The sequence below is a fragment of the Ochotona princeps genome, chromosome 24, assembly GCF_030435755.1.
Source record: "Ochotona princeps isolate mOchPri1 chromosome 24, mOchPri1.hap1, whole genome shotgun sequence".
Classification (NCBI taxonomy): domain Eukaryota; kingdom Metazoa; phylum Chordata; class Mammalia; order Lagomorpha; family Ochotonidae; genus Ochotona; species Ochotona princeps.
In genome coordinates, this window is record NC_080855.1 from 9,666,856 (window position 1) to 9,693,615 (window position 26,760).

Sequence of the window (26,760 nt, forward strand, 5' to 3'; positions counted from 1 at the left end):
CAGCCTCAATCCCACCTTGCATTCCAGAGGCTGGGACTCCTCCTGGCACTAGTAGACACATGACTGCCATGGTCAATGCTGTCAAGGGTGCTCCCACCTCTCCAGTTGGTCCCACTCCTCTCCCCATTGTCTCAACAGGTGGGATGCCAGCTGTGCATTCTGCGCAGCCACTCAGAGCTGGAGCTCTTGGCTCACTCACACCGTAGGCTGTGGGTTTTCTTGGGGCACAGTTCATACCACTTCACCACTTCTAACGAATGAAGCTGGAAGAATGGCAGGCAAAGGGAGACAGGATGGTTTGTCTACTCTAGTTGTCAAGTACAACATGACAGGCAAATAGCACAGTAGTACAGTCCACAGCTTACAGAACCAATAACCTACTTTTCTTGCGTGGCTGTGAAGGTGATGTTGACTGGGAGGCTGTTCCATTGGCGCTGTTCTCTTCCTCCTCCTTAGCTTCTACTTTGACTTCAGGCTTCTTTTCATCTACATCCATTGGTTCTGATTTTTGTTCTGCTGTGTCTGGTTCTTCTTTAACCTGGGAGGATCCTTGTAAATCCTCCTCCATCACCTTGAGAAAAGCAGAATTACAGATGACATGAACAGCAAACATTTTTCTTCATCCTCATTCAGTCTTACAGGAAGGCTTTTTTTTTTTTTTAAAGATTTATTTATTTTTATTGGAAAGTCAGATATACAGCGAGGAGGAGAGACAGAGAAAGATCTTCCGTCCGATGATTCACTCCCCAAGTGACTGCAATGGCCGGAGTTGAGCCAATCCAAAGCCAGGAGCTTCTTCTGGGTCTCCCATCTGGGTGTAGGGTCCCAAGGCTTTAGACTGTCCTTGACTGCTTTCTGAGACCACAAGAAAGGAGCTGGGTGGGAAGTGGGTCTTCTGGGATTAGAACCAGTGCCCATATGGGATCCCAGCAAGAGCAAGACGATGACTTTAGCTGCTAGGCTACCGCTCTGGGCCTATGGGAAGGCTCTTAATGCTAGATGCACTTTCTGAGCCCTCTCCCTGGTCACAGCTATGTTGTCATTCCTTTTCCTTCCCAGGAGGAATGAAGTATTAGACTTCATTCACTTTAATACAGTCCTGATATGCAACAAAATTTTTAATACAAAATTGCTTTTAAAAACACTAGACTTAAACACTGGGGCTGGAACAGGAGCCCCTGCTCAGAGAACATGGAACAAGGCGCAGTGGAGACTATGGCTATCTGCAGACTATCTCTTCAAAGTCAGAGTGGGTTTTGTGTCTGAACACCATTGTGCAGGGAGGAAAGAGCAACGGTAACAGAAAAACCAGAAATGTAAGGTTTTCTGTATAATCTCTTGATTTTGAAAATATTGTGTAGGTCAAATAAAACATATATGCAGACTGAAAACAGGTCAGCTAGCCAATGAACACACACAGTCCTTTTTCAGTTTACCAATGCAGCAGAACTGCAGGAGACAGAACAATGTCAGGAACAAGGCTGCTGGCTCAGTCAGTGCTCTTCATTTCTGCTTTAACAAAATAAACCTACATTTCGCCTGTAAAAACCAGGGGCTAGCACTGTGATACAGAGGGTAAAGCTGTCGTCTGCAAGGCTAGCATCCCACGAGCACTGATCCTTGCTGCTCCATTTCTACCACTGCTCCCTGTAAATATGCCCAGTGAAGCAGTGGAGGATGGCCAAAATGAGCAATCTCTTGAACCTACATGAGATACCTGCAAGAAGCTCCTGTTTCAGTCTGGCTCTAGTCATGGCAGCCATTTGGGGAGTAAAACAGTGGATTAAAGATCTCTCTCCGTAACTTTTGACTTTCAATAAACAAGTAAGACTTTAAAAAATACATTACCGGGCCTAATGTAGTACCCTAGTGGCTAAAGTCCACACCTTGCATGCACTGGAATCCCATATTGGTGTCAGTTCATATGCTGGCTGCTCCACTTACCTTCTGCTTCCCTACTTGTGCCCTGGAAAAGCAATTGAGGACGGCCCAAAGCCTCGGGACCCTGCACCCATGTGGGAGACCTGGAATAAGCTCTTGGCTCCTGGCTTCTGACTGGCTCAGCTCCAGCCATTAGGGCCACTTGGGGAGTGAACCAGCCAATGGAAGATCTTTTTTGCATCTCCTCTCTGTAAATCTGACTTTCAAATTAAAATAATTCTTTAAAAAAATCACATTACCAATTTATTTTCTTTCTTTCTTTTTCACAGATTTATTTTTGAGTCTAGTGTGATGACTTAGTAGCTAAATCCTAACCTTGCCCATGCTAGGACCCCACATGGGCACCAGTTTGTCTCCTGGCTGCTCTGTTTCCCATCCAGCTCCCTGCTTGTGTTCTGGGAAAGCAGTCGAGGACGGCCCAAAGCCTTGGAACCCTGCACCCACATGGGAGACCCAGAAGAAGTTCTTGATTCCTGGCTTTGGATCGGCTAAGCTCCGGCCATTGCGGCCGCTTGGGGAGTGAATCAGCAGAGGGAAGATCTTCCTTTCTGTATCTCCTCTCTGTAGGTCTACCTTTACAATAAAAATAAATAAATCTTTAAAAAAAAAAAGTTAAAAAAAAAAGCTATTCATTTTCATTGGAAAGGCAGATCTACAGAAAGAAGAAAAGACAAAAAGATCTTCCATCCACTGATTCACTCCCCATGTGGTCACACGGCCAAGAGCTGAGCTGATCCAAAGCCAGGAGCCAGGAGCTCCCTTTGGGTCTCCTACGTGGGTATAGAGTCCCAGGTTTTTTGGACATCCTTCACTGCTCTCTCAGTCCATAAGCAGGGATGTGGATGGGAATGGAGCAGCTGGGATACAAAGCAGTGAGCATAAAAGATCTCCTACTTTAAGGAGCAGGATTAGCCAACTGTTGTGTGGATCCTCATAACCAATTCCTTTAACATAGTTCTCACACTCTGAAATGTAAAACACAATGTTACAAAGTCCAGGGACACCTGTGGCAGACCTGCTACCATGTTCCAGAGGGAACAGCACCCACCTCGGATCGAGGTTCCCCTTTGGGTTCCCCAGGATCGGGCTCAGCGTCCTCAGTCAGGATCTCTGTCTTCATCTCCAGCACAGGGACGTCAGGTCCCTGCTGCTGGGAACTGGCTTCAGCACTGGCCACTGAAGAAGGTGTGGGGACTCTGTTTTCAATGCTGGCTGCTGCCTGGGAAAGCTGTGAGAAAAGAAAACAGAATCATTCACTCCCATAAATCAGACGTAACAGATGACAGACAGTTCTGCTATTCACAGAATCTATTAATTCCTCTCGACACTAATGGAATAGGCACCTCTATTTGAGAGAAATTAAACTAGGAATGAGTTCTGGAGGAAGTCACCAACAGTCAGAAACACAATTCACTTCTTAAGAATGCGGAAGTGGCAGGGCCATCATTGTGGTGTAATGTGATAAGCTGTTGCCTGCAATGCCATCATCCCACATGGGTGCCAGTTCAAGTCCTAGATGCTCAACTTCTCATCCAGCTCCTTACTACTACATCTGGGAAAGCAGTGGAAGACGGCTGAAGTGCTTAGGCCCCTCTGCACTCACGTGAAAGACTCAAGATAGAGCTCTTCAACTCCCAATCCAGACTGTTGCAGGTATTTGGGGAGTGAACTAGCAGATGGAACATCTCTATATTTTACCTTCTTTCAATCTGTAACTTTGCCTTTCAAATAAATAAAACAGATCCTAACTCCAACACACACACATACAAACCAAATAGGACAGAGCTTTTCTAAACTTGAAGGTAAAATTATTAACTCAGTGTTTTCCATCTGTGTCATGTAACTTTCTTTTTTAAAAATCAATTACCAGGAACAGTACTATTGCATATTGGGTTAAGCCACTACCTGTGATACCTGAATCCCATATAGATGTCGAATTATGTCCCAGCTGCTCTACTCTCTTTTTTTTTCTTTTTAAAAGATTTTATTATTATTGGAAAGCTGGATATACAGAGAGGAGGAGAGACAGAGAGGAAGATCTTCCGTCTGATGATTCACTCCCCAAATGAGCCACAAAGGCCGGTGCTGTGCCGATCCGAAGCCGGGAACCAGGAACCTCTTCCAGGTCTCCCATGCAGGTGCAGGGTCTCAAAGCTTTGGGCTGTCCTCGACTGCTTTCCCAGACCACAAACAGGGAGCTGGATGGGAAGTGGAGCTGCCGGGATTAGAACCGGCGCCCATATGAGATCCCGGGGCCTTCAAGGCGAGGACTTTAGCCGCTAGGCCACGCCGCCGGGCCCGCTGCTCTACTTTCAATCCATCTCCCTGCTAACTCACCTGGGAAAGCAACAGCAGATGGGCCAAGTAATTGGGTGACCTAGATGAAGCTCCTGGCTCCTGGTTTTGGCTGCTGCAGTCATTTGGGGAGTGAACCGGCAGCAAAAGATTCTCTCTCTTTCCTAACCCTACCTTCAAATAATCTTTAAAGATTTTTTTATTTTTATTGGAAGGCAGATTAGATTTACATAGAGAAGGAAAGACAGAGAGGAAGATCTTCTGTCCATTGTTTTACTCCCCAAATGGCTGCAACAGCTGGAGCTGAGCTGATCCAAAGTCAGGAGCCAGGAGTGTCTTCAGGTCTCCTACTCAGGTGCAGGGTCCCAGGGCTTTGGGCCATGCTCTACTGCCTTCCCAGCCATAAGCACGGAGCTGGACGGGAAGTGGAATAGCTAGGACATGAACCAGTGCCCATGTGGGATCCCAGAGCTTGCAAGGTAAAGACTTAGTCATTGAGCCATTGTGCTGGATCCCAAATAAGTAATTCGTTTAAAAAACAAAACAAAACCCAAAAAACAAATGCCCACATGACTGCCAGTGGGCAGTCAAAACCAGGAGTCCCCTCCACAACAGTGGAAGGATTGTTTTCTAGATTGTGCATCTACAGGAAGCTGGAGTTAGGAGCCAGACCTGGGATTAAACCCAGGTGTTCTGGGGCTGGCAGTGTGGTACCAGCGAGTTAGGCCCTGACCCGGAAAGCCAGCATCCTCACAGTATGGGCCCAGGTACTGACTGCCATACTTCCCATCTTGCAGGTGCACGTAGGAAGGTAGTGGAAGAGGGCTCAAGTGCTTAGGACTGTGCCATTCATGTGGGAGATGAAGAGGAAGTTGCAGGCAATTGATTTCTGCCTGGCCCAGCCTCAACTGTTGCAGTCATTGGAATGAACCAATGGAAAGATCTCTTGATCTGTCATTCTACCCTTCCCATAAATAAAATAAATCTTAAAAGAACTAACAGAGAAATGCACTCAGATGTCCCTATTCAAGGCTTGGGTCTCTTGGCCAGTTTTTAACTTCTAGGCAAAAACGCCAGCTCCTCAATGATTCTTTTTAAGGAAAAAAAAATTATTAATTTTTGAGACTTTCAGCACGAAGCAACGGGGGTACATATAAGACAGCAAAATGGTTACTATCCTAAAGTACATAAACTTATTTTTCATCTCCCGTAGTTGCTTTTCTCTTAGTGGCAAAAGCAGCCAAAATGCATTTGTTCAATAAAGTTTGCCTCAAACAACAGCAACAAAAAGGACCACGACTTCCTGTACTGTAAGTGTCCAAGTGCACAGGGAAGATAACCAAGGCCCACAACAGGTACCTTGAGGTACACTGGAGAGGGCTACATACTTCAAGAGTAAAGAAAAAGAACCACAAAAAGAACTCCCAACAGTTTTGAGTTAATAAAAGATAATAAAGAATAAGAATAAATAAGCACATTTCCCCATGGAGAAAAACGAATTGGCATGCTATTCAGACTGGTGTGTTTCGGGAGGCAGGTTACAGAGGGTCCCAACGGTGGGAAAATGGGTTGTAAGATTTCAGTGTGAATGTGGGAGAAGGCAGCAGCAGGGATGAACTCAGCTTGCAGTCATGGCCAGTGAAGGCTCTCTAGCCTGGAAGGCACCACCAACAGGCCTGCCAAGTTACCATGATGACTGAAGAAGCAGTTCTGAATCCCAGGAGGTGCAAAACTGGATGGCCATTCTGAGGTGAAAAGGAAAGGCTCCTCCCTTGGAAGTAGTCTGAGGCACAGATCACGCTACACAACCCTGAGAGCTCTGAGGACACCAATGGAGGACAGAGGTGGGCATCCCACTGGCCCCACCTGCAGAAGGTATAGATGTTGTACATGTGACTTATGTACAATCTCTTAATAAATGCTGACTTTTGTAAACTCTTTTTAGTTATAGGGGAAGAATAGCATCCTAACTCACAGACTGCCAACACAACTTTTGCAGCTAATGTCGAGGGAAAAGAAGACAGCTTACTGCTTTTCCATTTGGAACATATGCTTTTAGTGTGACCCCGAACTCATGGCAGAACATCTAAGACCCTAGTCTGAGGGTGACAGATACATGGAGGCTCACCGGTGTACCAGGAGGCTGTGTGTGCACAGGTGTAGGCTGCTGCTGCGAGGACTGAGGAGTAGCCACAGACGGGGGCTGAACTGGGGTTTGAGGCTGTGGGGTCACCTGGGCCTGGGCTGCTGCCTGCACTGTGGGAGTGCTCTGTGTTTGGGCAGCACTGGGTACTGAGCCTGGAGTTGGAGTAGGAGTCTGTCCAGAAGATGACACTGGAGTTGATGGCTGAGCAGGAGCTGCTGGTTGGGGAGGTGTCATCCCAGGTGGTGGTGGGTGCTGCAGGGATGGCAGGCCAGCAGCCACAGAAGCAGCAGGTGGCGTTGGATGCAGTGGTGACTGTGTCACTGGAGGGCACGACAGCTGGTTGGTCTGTGGCCCAAGCATGTTCAGAGGATTAGGAAGAGCAGCACCAGGCACCTGCCCCTGAGAGATGCAAATACATACATACACATATAGCATGTTCAAATTCTTTCCTTGATTGAAAATACAATAGACTTCAAAAACTGAACGTATGAAAATCTTAATCATGATTTCATAATGTGGTCTTGCTGGTTTCACAAAATGTCCTATTCATATAAGTTCATCAAGCTGCATCTTAAAATAATGTGCACTTGCAATGAAGTTAAAACTAACAATTCTTTTACATCTCATAACTGTCAAATCTCCTGCCTCTAAAACATGTATATCATTCTCTGTATCAGTTGGAGAGGCTGTAATTCCTACACACAGACTGCACCACAAAGAAGGGCATTACTCTTATGTAAAAAAGTTATTGGTACACTGAAGTGTTTCAGTATAGTGCTTCCCAACAAGAGGAGACAGTACAGCAATATCTGAAAATTTGAAAAAGAAATTCTGTATGAGACTGTTGCAAGCAGAAGTTGGTGAAACTATGGCTCACTGGCCAAAAGTACTAGCTCTTGTTCCTATAAATAAAAGCTTCCTTGAAACACAGCCATATCCATTCACTTTCACGTGGTCTATGGCTGTTTCCAATATAACAACAGGGCTGAGTAATTAAGGGTAAAGCTCTGTGCTCACAAAGCTGGAAGTATTCAATATTTTACAGTAAAGGTATGCCTATCCTTGTTTGAGAGCAATGAGACATTCTGTAAAATTAAGATTATTTAAAAAGTATAATGTATGTAATTACTTGTTATCACATTATGTTATAAAATAAAAACATAAATTTTATCTCCTTATGAAGATTTAGTCAGTTTTAACAAAATAAAAGCAAATGCAGTAAATAAAAGCAAAAGCAGTAAAATGAACAGGAAATAGTTTTCAGCTTTGGATTGATTAAAAAACTTGTAGGAAAAAGAATGTAATTCCAATGATTCTGCTGGCTGGTCACCTGGGCAACTGAAGGACACTAAATCTTTTAGAGTGAATTCCTGGGACCCTTCTCATTACCTCTTTAAAATTCCTAGTCTCTTAGGATCATGCTAACCCAAAATACACAAACAAAAACAACTAATGAAAAACTCAAAGCTCGAAATAAAGGAAACAAAAAAAAAATTAAAATCCATATTACTTCTCCATGAAGTACACCCAGAAAGGATAAGAGGAGGCATGCACAAGAATGACACATCAGAGATGCTGATATAGGAAAATGAAACAAATATTCAACAGTTCCAAATTCCACGCAGTGCAACAGGCCCAGGGCCCAGGAAGTTGGCCAGTCAGCAGCAGCATACCTGTGTCACACCTGTCTGGCCTGTCGGCTGCCCCATGCCCACACTGTTCACACTCATCGCCCCACTGGATGATGGGAACTGATTCTGTGGCAGGAACTGGTTCTGCGTGGGCGTCTGAGCCATCATGTTGTTGGCATGTGTACCCATCATGTTCGGAGGCTGAGGCATTCGAGAAGGAGAAATAGCCATCTACGAGACAACGAGCACCATGAGAGCCACAATGAGGCTGAGGGTCAGAGTCCAGAGAAACGGGACACATCTCACAGCTCAAATCCGAGGCCGCTGACTCTCCTCCCCGCACTGCCTCTGGCCTGAAAACCACCAAGCTCCTGGGCCCATTACAGGTCATCCCAGGAATCTCCCAAGAGCAGCCTACAGGAAGCCATCATGGACTGTTCAGACAAGGCTTCCATTCGTTCTCCAAGTGTTTAGGAAGTAGCCTTAGAGGAGGAACTGACAACTCCCTTTGGGCCACACATCTAAGCCTGCTGCTCCATTCTCAGAATTGGCTAACAAAGCCATGAATTCTTGTGAATTTGCTATTCCAACAAAGGTAACAGCCAAGACATTCTCACTGTAGTAATAAAGATGAAAAACTGAGAGATGGAGGAAATGCAGCCAAGTCCAACTGGAAGCAGCAGGTGCTGGAAGGACCCAGAACAAGAGCTACATGCCCTGTCCCAGCCTGCTTTAGCCAGGGCTGCAGAAAGAGCACTTACCCCTGGGACAGAGCCCATGCTGTTCATCTGCACCGAGTGATTCATGGGAGAGGCTGCCCGTGGTCCCATGGGTGCTTGTGGAAGCTGGACGTTCCCCAAGGACATTGGGTTAAATGAATTCATCCCTGGAAATGTATCCACAATCATTCATCAGGAAAAGTACACATAGGAAGACAAAATTACAACTTGCAAGTTAATGCTAAGTAAAACATGACGGAACGCATAAGCAACCTTTACAATAGACAGGTAGTCACACACTTAATCAGCAAAGATGGTTAAACAGGGACGATGGTATACACACGGTGCTGGTGAGAATGGTTGGGGGTGCACCAACTGCTAGTGTACAACCAAGATATGAGGACGCCAGGTCAGGTAAAATGAAGGAGAGAGGCTGAAGCAAAATCTGGAGGGTAGCACCTTGCTCCAGTGAGGTGGAGCTGGCAAGGATGGGCCAAGCGCCCCACCAATTTGCTAGGTCACATTTTCCTCACTTTCGTTGTTTTTTTCCTTTTCTTCTTCTTTGTTTTTAAGATGTTTTTATGGGCCTGGCGTGATGGCCTAGGGTTAAACTTGCCTTGAATGCCCCGGGATCCCATATGGATGCCAGTTCTAATCCCAGCAGCTCCACATCCATCCAGCTCCCTGATTGTGGCCTGGGAAAGCAGTGGAGGACAGCCTACGGCCTTGGGACTCTGCATCCATGTGGGAGACCTGGAGCAATCTCCTGGCTCCTGGTTTTGGATTGGCTCAAATCAGCTCTGGCTGTTGCAGCCACTTGGTGAATGAATCAGTGGAAGAAAGATGTTTCTGTTTTTCTTTCTCTCTGTAAGTCTGATTTTCCAATAAAAATAAGTAAATCTTCAAAAAAAAAAGAGTTAATATTTTTATTGGAAAGTCAGATACACAGAGAGAAGGAGAGGCAGAGAGGAAGATCTTCCGTCCGATGATTCATTCCTCAAGTGACCACAACGGCCAGTGCTGCGCCAATCTGAAGCCAAGAGCCAAAAATTTCCTCCAGGTCTCCCACACGGGTGCAGGGTCCCAAGGCTTTGGGCCGTCCTCGACTGCTTTCCCAGGCCACAAGCAGGGAACTGGATGGGCAGTGGGGTCGCCGGGGGACACAAACGTGTGCCCACATGAGACCCTGGGGCATGCAAAGTGAGGACTTCAGCCACTAGTTTACCACGTGGGGCCTGCATTCCTTGTTTGTTTCTTTCCTTCCTTGTCTTGTTTCTTAAGAGCAAGGCAAGCATCTGAGCACTCATTTCCTACTGCTAAGCGACAGGTTCCCATTACCCCAGGCCTCCAAGCTCCTAACAGGTTTGCATTCATTCCTAGGTAGCTGTGCAAAGACTCAAAACCTCACATAAACTTTGTAAGCATTTTGGGGCTTGTGTGGTGGCACAGCACACTAATCCTCTACTTCCAGTACTGGCATTCCAATATGAGTGCAGCTTCTTGCTTATGACCTGGGAGAGCAGTGGAGAATGACCCAAGCACTTCCTCTGGAGACGTGAAAGAAGCTCCTGGCTTTGGATTGGCTCAGCTTCAGCTGCTGCAGCCATTTGGGGAATGAGCAAGCAAATAAAAAAGCACTCTCTCTCTCTGTAACTCTCTTTCAATAAAAAAATAAATAAATAAATCCTGAGGGCTTGGTGAGATGGCTCACTGGCTAAATCCTTCACATGTCCAAATGCGTGTATCTCATATGGGTACCAGTTTGTGCCCCAGCTGCTCCACTTTCCATCCAGCTCCCTGCTTGTGGCCTGGGAAAGCAGTCGAGGACGGCCCAAAGCCTTGGGACCCTGCACCCATGTGGGAGACCTGGAAGAGGCTCCTGGGTCCTGACTTTGGACTGTATCAGCTTCGAACTTTGGGGCCATTTGGGGAGTGAACCAGCTGATGAAGACCTCTCTCTCTCCTTCTCTTCCTGTAAAATCTGTCTTTTGAATAAAAAAGGGCCTGCTAAGTGACCTGCTAAGGTGTGGTGTCCTAGTGCCTAAAGTCCTCGCATTGCACGTGCTGAGATCCCATATGGGCACCAGTTCATATCCCGGTTCCTCTACTTTCCATCAGTCAAGGACGACCCAAATTCTTGGGACCCTGAACCACGTGGGAGGCCTGGATGAGGCTCCTGGCTTCAGATCGGCCCAGCTGTGGCTCTTGCAGCCACTCGGGGAATGAATCAGCGGACAGATGATCATTCTCTTTATACAAGAGTATAAAGAAGCCAATAGGGGAAGGGAAAAGCAATGTGAACAGTGTAACAGTGTTGAACGTTACACTGAAACATACTTTGCAACATAGATAAATACCTTGGGAAACCTGCATGCGATTCACTGGCAGGGGCAGAGGCCCATCTGTAACAGCAAGGAGAAACAAAAAACAAAAATAACCCTTGATTTGTGATTGAATTTCCTATATAGAACCACAAACATAAAGGAGAGCACAGATTCAAAGGAATTCATATTCTAATGTCAGTGACTCCCTTAAAGGGCTCCCCCATGCAAAAAAAGCCTCATCCCTCATTCTACACAGTCCAAGGCAGATGGTCATGGCCGCTGTCTCCGGCTCACGATTTCAACAGTGCAAGCTCTGGGAGAATACATATGTCCTTCTCACACACAGAGACAAACCCATCACACAGGCTAGGATGGTAGAAGAGAGGACAGCCCTTACTTGGAGGTCTCACAGATTGTGTCGGTGGAATCCCGGGGGGCTGAGCGCCTGTGGCTGCTAAGGCTGGCTGGTTACCCAAGATGCCCTGTTTATGTAAACGGGATCTCCGCTTTTCCTCTAGTTCCTTTTGTATTTTGTAGATTTTCTCTGCTAGTAAGTGATAGTATTCATCCTAAAAAGCAATAAGATTCAGTGTGAAGCAGTTAAAACTGAGAAAAAATAATAAATGAAAAGCTTTGTATGTTTAACAAACTAGTAAATTTTTCTAATATGTCCAACACATCTGATAAACCAAGTCCCAAATCCACACTGGTTCTGAGCCTCCACTTGGATACTCACTGCCACCAGCAACAATGCAAGTATCATCAACAACACCTACTGCCAAAAAGATATCCCATAGATGCAGGGCAGCTTCATCCACGCATTTCCTACTGCAGTGGGAGCTGTGCAAGTTCATGTTTTATGTGGGAAGCCTCCCTGGCAGTGTCTTAAAGGTGAAGCATCTCTCTTGACCACACACAGACACATCTCTGTTGTAGAGGCTAGCATTAAGATGGATATAGAGCATGCAACCTACCCTGCTGTTAGCAGACTCATACATGTCCCCTTCTACTTTCTTAGCATAGGCGACCAGGTTCTCCATACGGCGATCCTTGAGAGCTGCAGGGTCAGGTGTCGGGAAGATGGCTTGGACACTGAAAGGACAGCACACAGGATCAACCTACTTTCCATGCAGTCAAGTGAGAAGCACAAAAGTATCATTATCCATGCACAAGAACAACAGTGCAGAGAGAAACCCCATGTAGCCCTTGCCTAGAATATGCATACAAAGCCACCGACTCTCTGGGAGCAACCCTGCCCAATATACTCATCTGCATGACAGACTTTGCTACCATACAAGCAAATTCGTGCTGGATTACTTTAATAATAACAACATTTTAAAGTCAGATTTACAGAGAAAAGTCCCTGATTTTTAAAAACTTTATATTACCAAAACAATGACCTCAACAGAAACCTAGCTGATTAACTTCACCTTCAAAGTATGGTCGCTAGCTTGAGAAAGTCAACTTTTAACTTTGAATGTGCTAGCTACGTGACAGGGCTGTTGCATCCCTGGCACTCATCTGGCCCAACATGGCCCTGTTCTCAGGGGTCTCCACTAAAACAACATCAAGCCACGAACTACAGCAAAGTCCTGAAGCTGATCTCAGAGTTGAGAAGCACAGCTCAGATAGCACTGGGGTACTCTTGCTCGGGTGACATGGGCTTCAGGTCATGCCCTTCTGCGCAGCAGACCCAAGGCTCCTCTTTCTGATGCCCTGGCCCACGGAAGGGCCAGCATCTAGGGTCCCTGCCCTGTCCAGGGCTCTGTCACAGCTATGATTCTCTTAACGAACATCTAGGATTCTGTTACCTGGGGGACCATGGGCCACTGAAGAATAAAAATCACACACTGACACAAGTATAAAACCATTCCACTGCCACCAGCCCCAAGAAGCGAGCAATGTGTATGACATACAGCTTGTGCACTAGATGGCTCCGGAGGTCCTGAGTGACGTGCTCGTGCCAGCCTTTTCGAACCCCAGTACTGGAAGGAGGTGCCGCCGCAGGCATCGTGCTCAGAGTCCCGATGTTAGCAGAGTTGGAGCCATCATTCATCAGGGGGCTAAGGGTGGGGGAACAAGAACACATCAATCACCTGCTGATGTGGCTCTCAACCTTAGTCCATCTGGGTAAGGCTCTTCAGCCATAAGTGACCTCTGTGTTTCAAAGGAGTAACTAATCTATATACAACAAAACCTGAGCTGTGTTTAAAAACAGAAACATACAAAGTGCAATTCATGTATACAAATGAAACAGACATCTTGGGATCTGATTATTCTTTCTAGGCCTTGCCTACATTCCTGCTCAACAGCGGTCTCTGCTCTTGCTGAACTCTTTACTTGGCGGAACTCTAAGAAAATTAAAAATATGTTATTGTAAAAAGAGAAAGGAAATAGCACATGTACACATACACACCACCCACTCCACTGAAACTATTTTCTCTGTCACACATTTAGGAAAAAAATCAGTTTCACTTGATTAGCAGCCCACTTCTGTGTCTCTCAGACAGGAACTGGGTCTTACTTGGTGGCGCCAAGGGAAGTAGGAAGAGCTGATTCTGAAATCAGGTTTGGTGGCTGCTGATCTGCTGTCATTCCGCCTGCTGGAATGTTCATGGGGTTATTTCCTTTAAAGATAAAAAAGCTCAATTAATTCCTAAATTTCAAGAAGTTTTGATAACATAAACAACCATTCTGTAAGTACTCATAGGAGTTACACTGGCTACATGCAAGGTAGGAACTCTGAGTGGGCCGTGTCAGTAACGTGACCATCAGCAGCACACTCCTTCCCGCTGGCCTCTGTATGAGGCCTGAGCCATGGAGGCTCACCAAGTGCCTAGTACGGCCCTGAGCAAAGCTTCAACTTTAGCTCCAACTTTAATTTGGCTTCATCAGCAGCACATCCTAAACAACTAAGCTAATCTGCCTGGTGCCTCTGCTCTTCTTTCAGTCTATCAGAAAATAAATTTCAGGAGCAAACTACAATCAGTCAATTTGCCCATAACCTTCACACTAAAGTAAAGAAGAAGCTGAAATTCAGACAGCAGTGTTGCAGGCGATGACACCGCTGGGAGCTGAGTGACAGCAGAATTCAGGTTTCAGGATTCCAATCAATCTCCTGACCAGCTTTAATTTCAATATTTGTTATTTTGGTTGTTTTCCAAAAAGTAACAAATAAGATGATTATAATTAGCTATTTTTAAGAGCCATTTTAAAGTGTAAAATACTCTTCTAGGAAAAAATACCACATTAACACAAGCCTTAACTTCATGGATACTACTATAGACAGTTCCTACAAGCAGGAGGACATCAGGTGGACGTCTAGCACCGCAGTGAAGAGGCTGTGTGGGAAACATATATCCCAAATGCAGAATGTTCCTACTTCAGATCCAGCTTTACTTCTGGTTCGCAAGCATCCTGGGAGGCTCAGAGGGCTGGCTCTCTGACAGCCTTTTTGTGGGAGACCTGGATGCAGTTCCAGGCTCCTGGGTTCTACTTCGCTCAGTCCTGGCTGCTGAGAGCATCTGGTTAGTAAACCAGCAGTCGCAGCTCTGTCTCCAAACACAAATTAGTGAGAAGACGAATAAACTCTTTCAATTTAAAGAAAAATATTAAGGAAATATTACACAGGAAAAGAAAAAGAGCTATGCAGGCAAATGACCACAGGCTGGCAAGCAACATGCTAGGCGACAACTGAGACATCACTTCTTTGGGCTCCTACTGAGAACTTGCCCAAGTTGGCCTGGTCAGTTCCACGGATCCATTTACATTAATGGTCTGCTGAGGGCCCATACAGAAGTGCAGCCTCAGTCTCAACTTGTGGACTTGGAAACTTGAGCCACATGACAGTGTTTTGTTTGTTTTTTGTTTTTTAACATATGTCCAAACATACTGCCTCTTCCTTGTATCAGCCTACCCAGCTTTCTCCTAGAAAATTTTTATTCCAAATACTGATTTTGAAATACAACAGTAACTGTCACCAGTGCTGGGCCCCAGCAAGAGCTGCCATTACGGCATGTGCATCCCAGGGGTTCTGGAGGGCTGCACCTACCCAGGGGGGTGAGCGTCCGCATCTGCTGATGGGTCTGAGGCTGTGCTGGTTGCTGGCCGGGAACCTGCGGCTGCAGTTGCGTCTGAGGCTGGTTCATGTAGGGGAGTCCGAGAGCAGCATAGGCTCGCTGCATGGAGCTGGGGTCTATGGGATTCGGGTTACTTAAAGAAGTGGCATTCTGCTGCCCTGTGCCAACAGAGCCAATTGTGTTTTGAATTCCACTAGCAGGAGACCCCAAGATGGCTAGAACAGACAGAAAAAAAGGGGGGGGGATAAATGAAAGGAAGAAGCCTACAAAAGATCTAAACGCAACTGAGAAGAAAACAAAATTCTATCAACATCACACATTTGTATTATAGCAATACTAAGCTAAAAAAAAATTCATGCTTCCATCTTAGAAAATAACAGACCATAAAACTGTAGAGATCATTTAATAAGAACTAATATGGGGTAAAGTGTAGAGAGTTCAAACAAATCAGTTTCAGGAGGCAGTGATTCTTTGTGGGGGTTGGGCAGCCCATCTGCGCAGCCAGCCTCTCCTGCAGGAAAGCACCATGCTGGGCCTTCTGGCTTTGTGAATCTGCTCAAGAACCACCGGTGCTCCTGACCAACTACTTCAGTTAACATTTCAGGATGCAACAAGGCTTGCATCACTTATCCAGGCACCACTCTGGCATCACTGACACACAGAAGCTGGTTCTGCCCCAGCAACCTTCAGCAGCTGCCATGTTCTATGCCTGTCAGAGGCCTGAAGGCCAGCCAGCAGCTCCATCTCAATGGCTGACCCACTGCAAAGGAAACACTAGGGTCAACAGGTTGAACACGATTCCAACAGGCCTCCAAATTAACTGAGAGGTGAGCCCAAACTTGCATCTCACCACTCATGTCAAGGTTAATCCACTCCCTGACATTATCTGTCCACTTGTCTACCCAAACATCAACAATCAATCAATCCATATCCTCAACTGGTGAGCATCTACTATATGGCAATAGCTTGAAGCTATATGATATACTTTTTCTTAATAGTTTCTTTCCTTTTTAAATTTCTGTGAACTTTAGAGAAATGATTAAGGTGATACAATATTATGTAATTGATATACATGTAAAACGCTATCATAATGCCTTTCAAATTCAGAGAGCACTGCGTCTAACAGTAACACTTGCTGTCAGTCATCCACCAGAGGAATTATAATAAACAACTCAAATACTTAGCAGAGCAACTTAATTAAACCAAAATATGTTAAAAGAAAAAAAATACTTCCTGGTAATTACACATTTCATACTATTAACTTTTCTAATAAGGATATTCAGATCTCAAACTTATTAGCACTCATTAGACACAATTACACACACCAAGCACCTCATTATTATAAATCAAAAGCAGTTCCAAGGCACACATTGTGACAACTGAGCAGCTTAAGTCACATACGACACCTCCACTAGGAATGTGTCTCACTGCCATACTGCTCACAACTTCACTGTGTGTCCATCACAGTTCTGCAACCAACATGTTGTAGGTGTCGGAAAGAACTCAGACTGCACTTGATAGCATGGTGAAAAGTGCCAGAGAAGAATTCAAAGGAACAAGTGGCCTAGGCAGTCAGCGCCTTCTTCAAGCACATCCTCCTACCAGCCTGCACTCTCCTCCCAGCCACTCCTCTCCAATGCCACTCATTTAGCCAAAACACTCTCCTCACTGCCAAGGCCATGCCCCAACCAAAGGCTATCTGAGGGAAGCTAGTGCTCCCCAAGCTGCTGTATGGTCAGGAATTACTTCCTAAATGTAAAATTGACTGCATTTTTATTCAAAAGAAAACTATCAAAGACAAGTTACCATTTGTAACTCAGAAGCAAGTTAAATAAATCACAAATAAGAAAGGTCCCCGACACTTAGGCACAGCTCCATTACACAGAGTTGTTAGATGGAATGACAAGATGTACTTAAGGGTGAGGGACCTGGGGCACCAACTTGAGGGGCAGGGCAAACACAGAGGAGAGGGACACAATGCACAAGCCATCAGAAACTCCACTTGGCAACCTCAGAATGCTATCAGGGAGTGCTCCGACAGTCTCCCCGATCCTGCTCGGAAGCCCCACAGAGCCTGCTCTCACACCCTGGGTCCTCTCCGGGGCTCACTCACCCCACTGCCGACTGCACAGCACCAGCTCCATTCCTGTGGGGCATCTCTGTACTCCCCCAGATGTGGAAGGTGCGGGGGTTTAAATCATAACCACCAGCACATGTACAGCTGCAGCTTGCAAACATGATCAGAAAAAAACAATCACTCCTTTATCTTGTTCTGTCTAACACTGTAGGCAGGGAGGGGGACTCAGTTTTGCTAACCGAAATGCCATGTAGAGGGCAGGGCCCGTGGTGTCTGATGCAGTAAATAGCACTAAGGACAGCAAGACCTCAGCTTCCTGGCAACCCTGAGAACAAGGTTTTCCATATCCACCAATTTGCCACTTGATTCTCATTCATCTATGTCCTTCTTGCTTTCCAGAGCTTAAACCAGCGTTCTGTGCACCATCGGTTCTCATGACGGCACACTCTGCCGTGCAAGGTGCTAAAAAGCTCCCTTGGGTTCTGGCAATCAGATGACCCCTGGTTCCTGCATGCTGTGCTGGCCTTCAAAGAGCTTCACCAATCTCCCCTGCCTCCCTGCTCCCTCTATCAAACACAAGGCCCAGTTCTTCAGGAAACAGCCACAGGTCTCCTTTCGCAGTGACCACAGGACTGCTCTGAGACTGGCTCCATGCAGTCAGTGCTGCCAACTCAAAGCGTTATGACTCCCCAGAAAAATCCCCGTTTCCTACTCCTTCTCAATAAAACAAAACTCAATTTGGAAAACAAATGGAAATGGACACAAATTAAATTTCAGAGTGTTGACAGAGTGGGAGATAATCAAGAAGCAGATTCAACAGCCGTGCCAGTATTCAGCCCTGCAGACCTCTTGGTCTTACCACAGGGTCTCACAGGCACAGCCAAACACACAACTCCGATAACACACATGCAAACCCACACACGCTGAAGCTTTCCTCAGAAGGGGCACAACTGTGCTGTCCAAAGGGAAGGAGAAATCCAGCATTAGGCACTACCAGGTAGACAGGCACAAACAAGCACCACGTTTGCTCCAGGCCTTCAGCCTGGTGGAAAGCTCTGGAGTTCACACAGGGGGACACAGGCTATTACCTAAACAATGAGCATTCAATCAGGCTACTCTGTAAGTTTTTAAAAGGAGGATTTCTGACTCAATTTAACAAAGGAAGGTGTTTAAATGGTCAGAAGTGCCTAAAAACAGAACAAATAGCCAGGCTGAGCATGAAAGCCAGGGTTATGATGGCACTGGAACAGCGGCTGGTGAACCACTGCCCATGTGGTCTCAGCACGGGAGCTTCAGTGCTTAGATGGTCCTCGGGCGATTCTGAAATGGAAAACCCACGGTTGCTAGAATCTTCTCCACAACCCTGGCACAGACAGTTGCCCTTCAAGGCACCCTGTACAGCACGCATCAGATCTTAACGTGTATAAGAGTCACCCAAGGTATTCATCCCAACTGTGAGGATTAGAATGGGGCCGAAATGTCCACATTTCTAACCAGCAACCTGGCAGTGCCTGCATGGCACCTGTTAGGTTTATCAAAGTTCAGCAGACAACAGTAGCTCCTACAGGACAATGAGCTTGGTCCAGTGTCCTCCATGCAGCTGTGCACTGGAACTTAAGCCCGATATGGAGACTGGCTTTGGTTTGTATTTTTAAAAGTCCTAAAGATTCAACTCCACCCAATTATCTCCGTAATAGAAGGACAGTACAAGAACTACAAGAAAATTTCTAGAAAACAATTCAGGAAAAATCAAACACAAGCTCCACACAGGCCAAAAAGATGGTCTGGATTTTATTTCACAGAACAGTATCAGGTTGGCAGCACAGGTAATTCTGAGTTCTCTCAGTATGGTCGTGAATGGTAGACAAGAGCGCGGAAGAGTGCCGACCCAGCAGGGGTGCGAGGCTGAGATCAGCGTCTACAGGACGTGCCGCTCCAAGGCACAGTCCCGATCCAGCCTGTTCAACCCCACAGGCTGCTGCAGTCCGCCTCCAGTTACCTGAGAACCCTGGATCCAGCCAACTGGTCCTCTGCATTGTGCTAATACTGTTCTGCTCTCCAGAATGTTCTTTCTTCATTAGGCTGCACAAGCCCCACCTTTCTAAGGCGGTGCAACAACTGCTCCACCAGCACTGCGGGCTGATCTCAGGCCTAACGGAAGTGCCTGCTCTCGCACACTCAGTGCTGAGCTGTGGAAAGCTGCCTACACATTTCCCTTGTGGAATTCCTAAGTCAGAGTTCATATACCACAGCACAACTTGCTTTAGGACGAGAGTAACAAAAAAATTTACGGAAAGAATGTCACAACTTTCTCACTTACACAACTTTGTAATAAAAAGCCTATGACAATAGAGTAAAGTATACATCATTCAAAGCTGAAACTGAATTTAAGAAGCATTGAAAATTTGGGGCCTGGCACGACAGCCTAGTGGCTAAAGTCCTCGCCTTCATGTGCCGGGATCCCAACCAGTTCATGTCCCAAATGCTCCCTGCTTGTGGCCTGGGAAAGCAGTAGAGGATGACCTGAAGCCTTTGGACCCTACACCTGCGTGGGAGACCTAGAATAAGATCCTGCCTCCTGGCTTTGAGCTGGTTTGGCTCCAGGCACTGTAGCCGCTTGGGGAGTGAATCAGTCGATAGAAGATCTTTCTCTATGTATTCTTTCTTGATATGAATCTGCCACCTTTCCAATAAAAATAAAATAAATTTTAAAACTTAAAAAGGTTTCTTCTTTTACAGAAAACTATCTCACGCAAAATTAATACAAATCCTCCTTGCAATTTTATATTACAAAAGCCACCTGGTAACACCTTGTGTTATGACTAGTAAAGAAACTGTGGTTTACCACTTGAAAGAACATGCACCAAGTTAATTTTCACAACATGTAGTCATAAGGATGCTAAGAAGAAGGAAAAAAAAAAAAACCCCAAAAACAAAAAACAAAAAAACCCACATTTTACTTTTTCTTTTAAGGAAAAAAAAAAAATCTGAATTCTGCAATAGTCATGGTGGTACATACTAAACATGAAAGATCCCAGAAAAGCTGTAATTCCAATTCAAAAGTTCAGAATGAAATAGTAGCGACCTCATATTCAGACAGCTAACATTATCAACCACAAACTTGTCAATGACTATTTTAGCATCTGTGCAATTGCTGAAATGTGTCCTAAAACATAAAAAATTTAGCCACTACCACATGAGTCTTGAAATTCACAATAACTTACAGAAAAAATAGTACTCCATTACAACTACTGCTGCCAATCTCTGCTTCCAAAAGGATTCTAGAGCTTCACTTTAGGTAAGAGATGTTTAAGAAAACCATCCTTATTTCTAATTTCGGCTAATCATAGAGTAGTCAACTGAAGTAAGAAACTGAGTTTTCAAGGAAGCCTATTTGGCAGCAGGCAGGAGGGCACTTCTCCTGTGTACGGCAGCCTGGGGTGGGCAGGCCTTAGGAAGAGGACAGTGCCAGCCGCGACCAGTGTTGTGCTGCCCCAGAGAACTCTTAGAAACCAAGGCCTCTCTCTCATGGCTTCTCCCTGTGTCACCAGAAGAAAAAGCAGCACAGGCTCTCCCGCAGAAGCAGGGTGGAGGATGATGACCCAGAGGCATGAGGAACAGACACTTCAGACACACAGGTGAAAGGCTGCCAAGACACCATGGAGGAAGATCATCGAGCGAGTGGCTCTGGCTGGGTGGCGACTGCTCTCAGCAATCCAAGACCACAGTGTCACCTTGCAAATGACAGGAAATGGACTTCAAAATGGGAAGAGATGTTCGCCCCTCTCACTGCTGCAATGCCTACAGTGGCAGGCGGCCTGTGGAGCTTCCAAATGACAACCGCCACACTAAAAGACAACTGAAGATGAGAATGAGCAGAGGCAGCCTGCCCTGGGATGGAGATGCCCAAATTGAAGCTGACCAAATCATTAAAGAAGGAGATCTAAGAACTACCACTCCAAATAGGATGGGAACACTTCACCAACTCAGCTTGTAAGGTTTTACACTGACCAGCCTGACTCAATAAGCCTTCCTAACTTACTTAATATGAGAGGCTTCCAATTCCAGAAGTGAGCTCTCTATGCCCTCCTCCCGCAACACGTTCCCCACTAAGCAGCACAACCCTCAAAGCTTCACACTTGCTCCCTGTCAGGAACATCATGTCCTTCTGTTGACTTCCGACCAAAGGGATTCTGCTTCAAGTGCGTGTCTGCAGGAGTGGGGGCCCCTTTCCCGCTCAGCTTGGCTGCACCTCAGCATCCTGTCCACATGACCTCACCCTGCAAACTCCATGGCTGGCAACCCCTGCCCACTCCCTAACCTGTCTCCAGCCTTCTCTGTCCCCGTGCTCACTTACTTTGTTGGTTTCGCTTGTCACTGGCATTTTTCAAAGGGAGGCAAACAGGACAGTCATGTCGTGTGCAGTTCTTCCAATGAGAGATGATTTGTCGTGAAGATGCACAATGGGCAACTATGACCAGAAAAACAACGAGATGTTATTTTTCTATCCAAACCTTCACACTTTCAATTAAACCTAAATTATAATGCCAGATTCCGTAAGAAAATGGTATCAAGTGTAACTCTAACACAGTACAGGCGGTCCTCAACTTACAAACAGACTGTTTTTCAAGAATTTTGTAAGTTGATTATTGAAAATTCAAAAATAACAAAAAACACAACAACAACAACAAATCTTCCCACAGCAGCAATGTTATGAATGATGGGTGACTAAGGCTTGGCCCACAAGTCAAAACAAAAACTAATCAACCTGAAATACTGAATAACTGCAATCAAAGGTAGAAGAAACATTGTTCTGTGACAATTTTAATTACCTTTAAAGATGAATCTATTTAAATATTATAGCTGAAGAAATAGAGAAGCAAATGAGAAGTTTGTGGAGATTTGGAAAGGGGCCCCAGGCGCAGGGTGAGGCCCCCCCCAGGATTAGCCAGCCTCGCTCTGTGCACTCTTGACCTGCTCAAGGCTCTGCGCTCTACACTTTCAGGTCACCCTGGGAACTCAGACATCACAACGGGGGAGAGGAAGCCCAGAGACAGACTTTCCCCAAGGTTATGAGCACAAGAAATAAGAGAAGGAAAGGAAGATAAAGATGAAATGAAAACACAGGTGCTCAGCGGAAACACTGGCTTTGGTGGAACGGAGGTGTTTGCCATGAGAGAGGGGACAAGGCAATCGATGTCCCTGACTCACCACCTCCCCAGGGATGCCCGGTGCATAGTTCTCCAGGTCCCCTAGGACTACATCACTGTCAACAGAGCAGCCTCAAGAAACAAGGCAGAGGAGCAAGGAAGTGCCGCAGCAATGTGAATCCATAAGCAGATGCAAGACAGACAGATGGAAGGCCCTGTGCCCACATCTGCGTGCCCTCTATCTACTGCCCCCAAGAAAATCGTGACCTAGACATTTACAACAAAGGCAGTGCTCAACAAGTGACCGATGTCTTCCATGGCAAGGAACGGAGGGAAGGACAAGTTCAGGGCCCGGCCTTGTGCAGCAGAGATGCAGAGCATCAGCACAACGGGGCTTCCCAGGGCACGTGGCCATCAGGGTGGACAACAGGTCAGCAGCACCTTCTAGAACACACCAGAGAAGGGGTGGCACTCAGGCCACAGGAGCCTAGTGGCCACAAACACAGGCAGATTCCATCCCGACTTCTGCCACCTGTTGGCAAAGGAGCACTTACCTTGGCAGGCCTTCCCAGCCTGACAGTGTGTCATGTGATTCAGGACGTTCTTCATGGTTCGACAATGAGGGAGAGAGCAGGCCCGCACCTCCCCGTTTGCTTGTTCTCGTCTTTGACATTTGTGAGCGTGAAGCAGTAGAACCAGCTGCTGCTGTATCAGCTTGCGTTTTTCAGGATCCGCAGTAGGGCCCGTTGCAATTGCCTGTGTGGGTACAATTCCCACTGATGTTTGCATCGGAGACTAAAATAAAACAATAAAAACATTTTATTAAGCTTTTGGAGTTCATGCTGTTAATTATTTCTCCAACAAATGTGAAAGCTGGTGGATCCTGTCAGCCACTGAGAGAAAAAGTTCTGTTCTCTTCTATCTGCTACCAGGGGCAAGTGTGATGGTTCAACAGGTTATTCCCCCATCTACCCCCTGCAAGTGCTGGCACCCCTTATGAGTGTTGATTTGTGTCCCAGCTGCTTCACTTCCCATCCAGCTCTCTGCTATGGCCTGGGAAAGCAGCAGAGGATGGCTCAAGTCCTTGGGACCATACATTTATATGGCAGACCTGGAAGGAGTTCCTGGCTCCTGGCTCTGGATCTGTTCAGCTACGACTGTTGCAGTCATTTGGAGAGCGAACTAGTCAGTGGAAGAGCTTTCTCTTTTTCTTCTCTATAAATCTGCCTTTCCAATAAAAATAAATTTTTAGTCTGACAGCAATGTTAAGATACAGAAATTCATAATTCAATCTGTCCAACAGAAGGCTGGTTCCAGTTCAACTGCATACAATTGCCATCCAGGCAAGAATATGGCACTTAACCCTTGATCGCAGCTGGGAAAACCAACTTACTCTACACCACAGAGAACTGCAGGAAGAGCTGTGTGCTGCACCAGGGCTGAATCACATGAAACCGCTATTTTCCTACAGCCCAACTGGCCTAATAGTGGCCATTTCACATAGTTCAACCTAATCAAAAAGACTGCCAAGCTTGACCAAATGCAACTCACTACAAATATCTGATGGAATAAACAGAATGAGAGCCACCTTTCAGATTTCACTGCTATGTGACCAGAAAGACAATTACGTGCATCTGATGTCACTGTGGTCATTGTTCCAAAAGATGGCAACACTTATCCTTAATATTGCCACCCACATAAGAGGCTGCTTTCTTCTGGAATGTTCTTTCATTGAAAACTTCCACTCAAACATCTGACAACAATTTCACCCTCCCCATCTGTCTGATGTATCAAGCCACAAAAAAGTCAGGAGCTTGGAACTCCACCCTGATCTCCCGCATAAGTAGCAGTGGCCCAAGGACTTGGGGCCATCTTCCACTGCTTTTCCAGGCACATTAGCAAGGATCAGGATTGAAAGTGGAACCAGGGCAGAAACTGGCACCCATGTATCATTGCAGAAGATGGCTTAACCCACTACACCAAAGCAATGGCCCCTAGAAACACCCTCTTTTGTATGAACTTGTTGTTTTCCTGATTAGATTCAGGAATCTATTATTAAACATTAATAGGGGGCCTGGTGCGATAGCATAGTGGTTAAAGTCCTCGCCTCGCCCACACCGCAATCCCATATGGGCACCGGTTCTAATCCCTGCGGCCCCGCTTCCCATCCAGCTCCATGCTTGTGGCCTGGGAAAGCCGTTGAGGACGGCCCAAAGCCTTGGGATCCTGCACCCACATGGGAGACCTGGAGGAAGTTCCTGTCTCCTGGCTTCGGATTGGCTCAGCTCCAGCCTTGCGGTCACTTGGGGAATGAACCATCGGACGGAAGATCTTCCTCCTCTGTATATCTGCCTTTCCAATAAAAATAAATAAATAAATAAATAAATAAATAACATTAATACAGTTCTCTTTCCTTTTACCAATCTGAAACCAGGAGCCAAGAACTTCCTCCAGGTCCGCTACGTGGGTGGTAAGGGTCCAAGGACTTGAGCCATCCTCTGATACTTCCCACACATAAGCAAGGAGCCGAGTGGGAACTGAAGCAGCAGGGACTCAAATCAGTGCCCATATGGAATGCTACCGCTACAGGCTGAGCATCAGCTTACAATGTCACTGCACCAGTTCTGTCTCGCTCCCTCCAGGGTGGTACCTGGTTTGTTCAAGTGTCTACAGGGTATGCTTTGTTATTTCTACATTTCAGCATTCCCAACTTTCCCAAAATTAACATGTCCATATTTTTACAGTGAAACTTTTAAAAATAAACAAATAAACAATAAATATATTTTTAAAGCCCTGAAGCTCCATAGATGGTTTGGAGCCAACAGAGAGAATCACACAGTAAAGGAAAAGTGCGAGAGGTCAGACTGCATAACCTAGAGCGTTATCCATAACTAATCCCATTGGGAACAAAGACGTAATCCATAAACCAGGAAAAAGATACCAAACACACAACATCTGCAAAGTAAATGAAAGGCAGGTATTACTTCTTCTCCAAGCACTCTGCCAGCACTCAGGGCCCAACTTATCAGACTTTCCTGTTCCCCAAGGCAGAGCCACTTAGGTCCAGCCCCAGGTCATAGAACAAATAGCTGAAGTCTAGAACAAGTTCCTTGCCTGGCAGCAAACAGGTGGCAAACAGGCCTGGCAGGTGGAGCCCCCACCCTGAACCTCTCAATCTCACCAAGATGAAGGGTCTGGCTCTATCTGATTTCTAAAACAATCTAGCAGGAAAACTGGCAAAGGACAGAAACTAAGCAACTCAAAACAGGAAATGCTTATGTCACCAAACACACAGAGTATCTCTCACTACTAATCAATGCAATGCAAACCAAAAATAAGAGGACATTGTTTTCGATCAGAGAAAAAAAAAAAGTTAAAAGCTCCCAGCCTTGGGAGAATCACATAATGCCTATGGCCTGGTACATGGCTTTTGCTGGGAGGTCATCTGGGGATATCAATCAAAAGCCTTAAAATACATAATGTATGTAGAAGTAGAAGCCTCCACCTGTAACTCTTCTGAGGCGAACACAAAGCCTGCCGACCAGAGGCTGCTGCGAGCACTTCCTTCCCACAACCTCCTGTGCTGGGTTTGGCCAACTGTTCTGCTTGTGTCACTTGTTACTTAACTACAGTCTCAACCATCATTTACAACTTATCCAGCAAATGACCTATAAAAGTAAGCTCAATTTTTTAAAGACACCTAATGTGTGTTAAAAAGGTTTGCTTTTGTTGTTTGAATCAATTCTTGCAACTTTATAGACTGGACAGTTTGTTAAGTTTATTACTGTCACATACATTTTGGGTCATTAGCCCCAACTCCCCTTTCCCCAATATTCCCTGCATTTCATCCTGGTGACGTAGTCAGAGACGTGCACAAGAAGTATGTACAGTAACCTATTCGGGCATTCCTCACATTATGTACCTCAGAGCAGGTTACAATGTCTCCAAACAAAACACTTAGGAAGAAAGAACAGGGAAGGGACTGGTTTCTTCCCTTCACATACCCTGGCCCAAATCAATATGGAGCTGAGATCGTGGAGTTTGCCCCAGCCTCCCAGACTGCAAAAAAGTCCAAATCAAGGCTCCTTGAACACCCCTCTGATAATCTGCCAACCTGATTCTGTCCCAACCTCCATTTAAAATCAGAAAATGAGACTGGGGCCCGGCATGGTGGCTCAGTGGCTAAATGCTCAACTTGCAAGCGCCAGGGTCTTATACGGGTGTGGATTCATGTGCCAGCTGCTCTGTTTCCCATCCAGCTCCCTGCCTGTGGACCAGAAAAGCAGTGGAGGATGGCCCAAGACCATGGGACCCTGCACCCGTGTGGGAAACCTGAAAAAAGCTGCAAGCTCCTGGCTTCGGATCAGCTTAGCTCTGGTCATTGCAGCCATTTGGGGA

General features: G+C 46.0%; 1 protein-coding gene across 2 annotated transcripts in view; it reads right to left on the reverse strand.

The window, feature by feature from the left end:
- Positions 1-26,760, reverse strand: part of CREBBP (CREB binding protein) — a 148,619-nt gene that overhangs the window by 33,457 nt on the left and 88,402 nt on the right. For both annotated transcript variants that reach the window (XM_004586702.4, XM_058680760.1), the window contains exons 4-16: positions 22,917-23,157; positions 21,570-21,683; positions 15,108-15,350; positions 13,581-13,683; positions 12,973-13,119; positions 12,031-12,148; positions 11,454-11,625; positions 11,090-11,134; positions 8,775-8,899; positions 8,056-8,244; positions 6,365-6,781; positions 2,990-3,169; positions 382-571 (exon numbers count right to left, since the gene is read on the reverse strand). In XM_004586702.4, the coding sequence (XP_004586759.2) occupies positions 382-571; positions 2,990-3,169; positions 6,365-6,781; positions 8,056-8,244; positions 8,775-8,899; positions 11,090-11,134; positions 11,454-11,625; positions 12,031-12,148; positions 12,973-13,119; positions 13,581-13,683; positions 15,108-15,350; positions 21,570-21,683; positions 22,917-23,157 (2,284 nt within the window). The remainder of the gene's footprint in view (positions 1-381; positions 572-2,989; positions 3,170-6,364; positions 6,782-8,055; positions 8,245-8,774; positions 8,900-11,089; positions 11,135-11,453; positions 11,626-12,030; positions 12,149-12,972; positions 13,120-13,580; positions 13,684-15,107; positions 15,351-21,569; positions 21,684-22,916; positions 23,158-26,760) is intronic.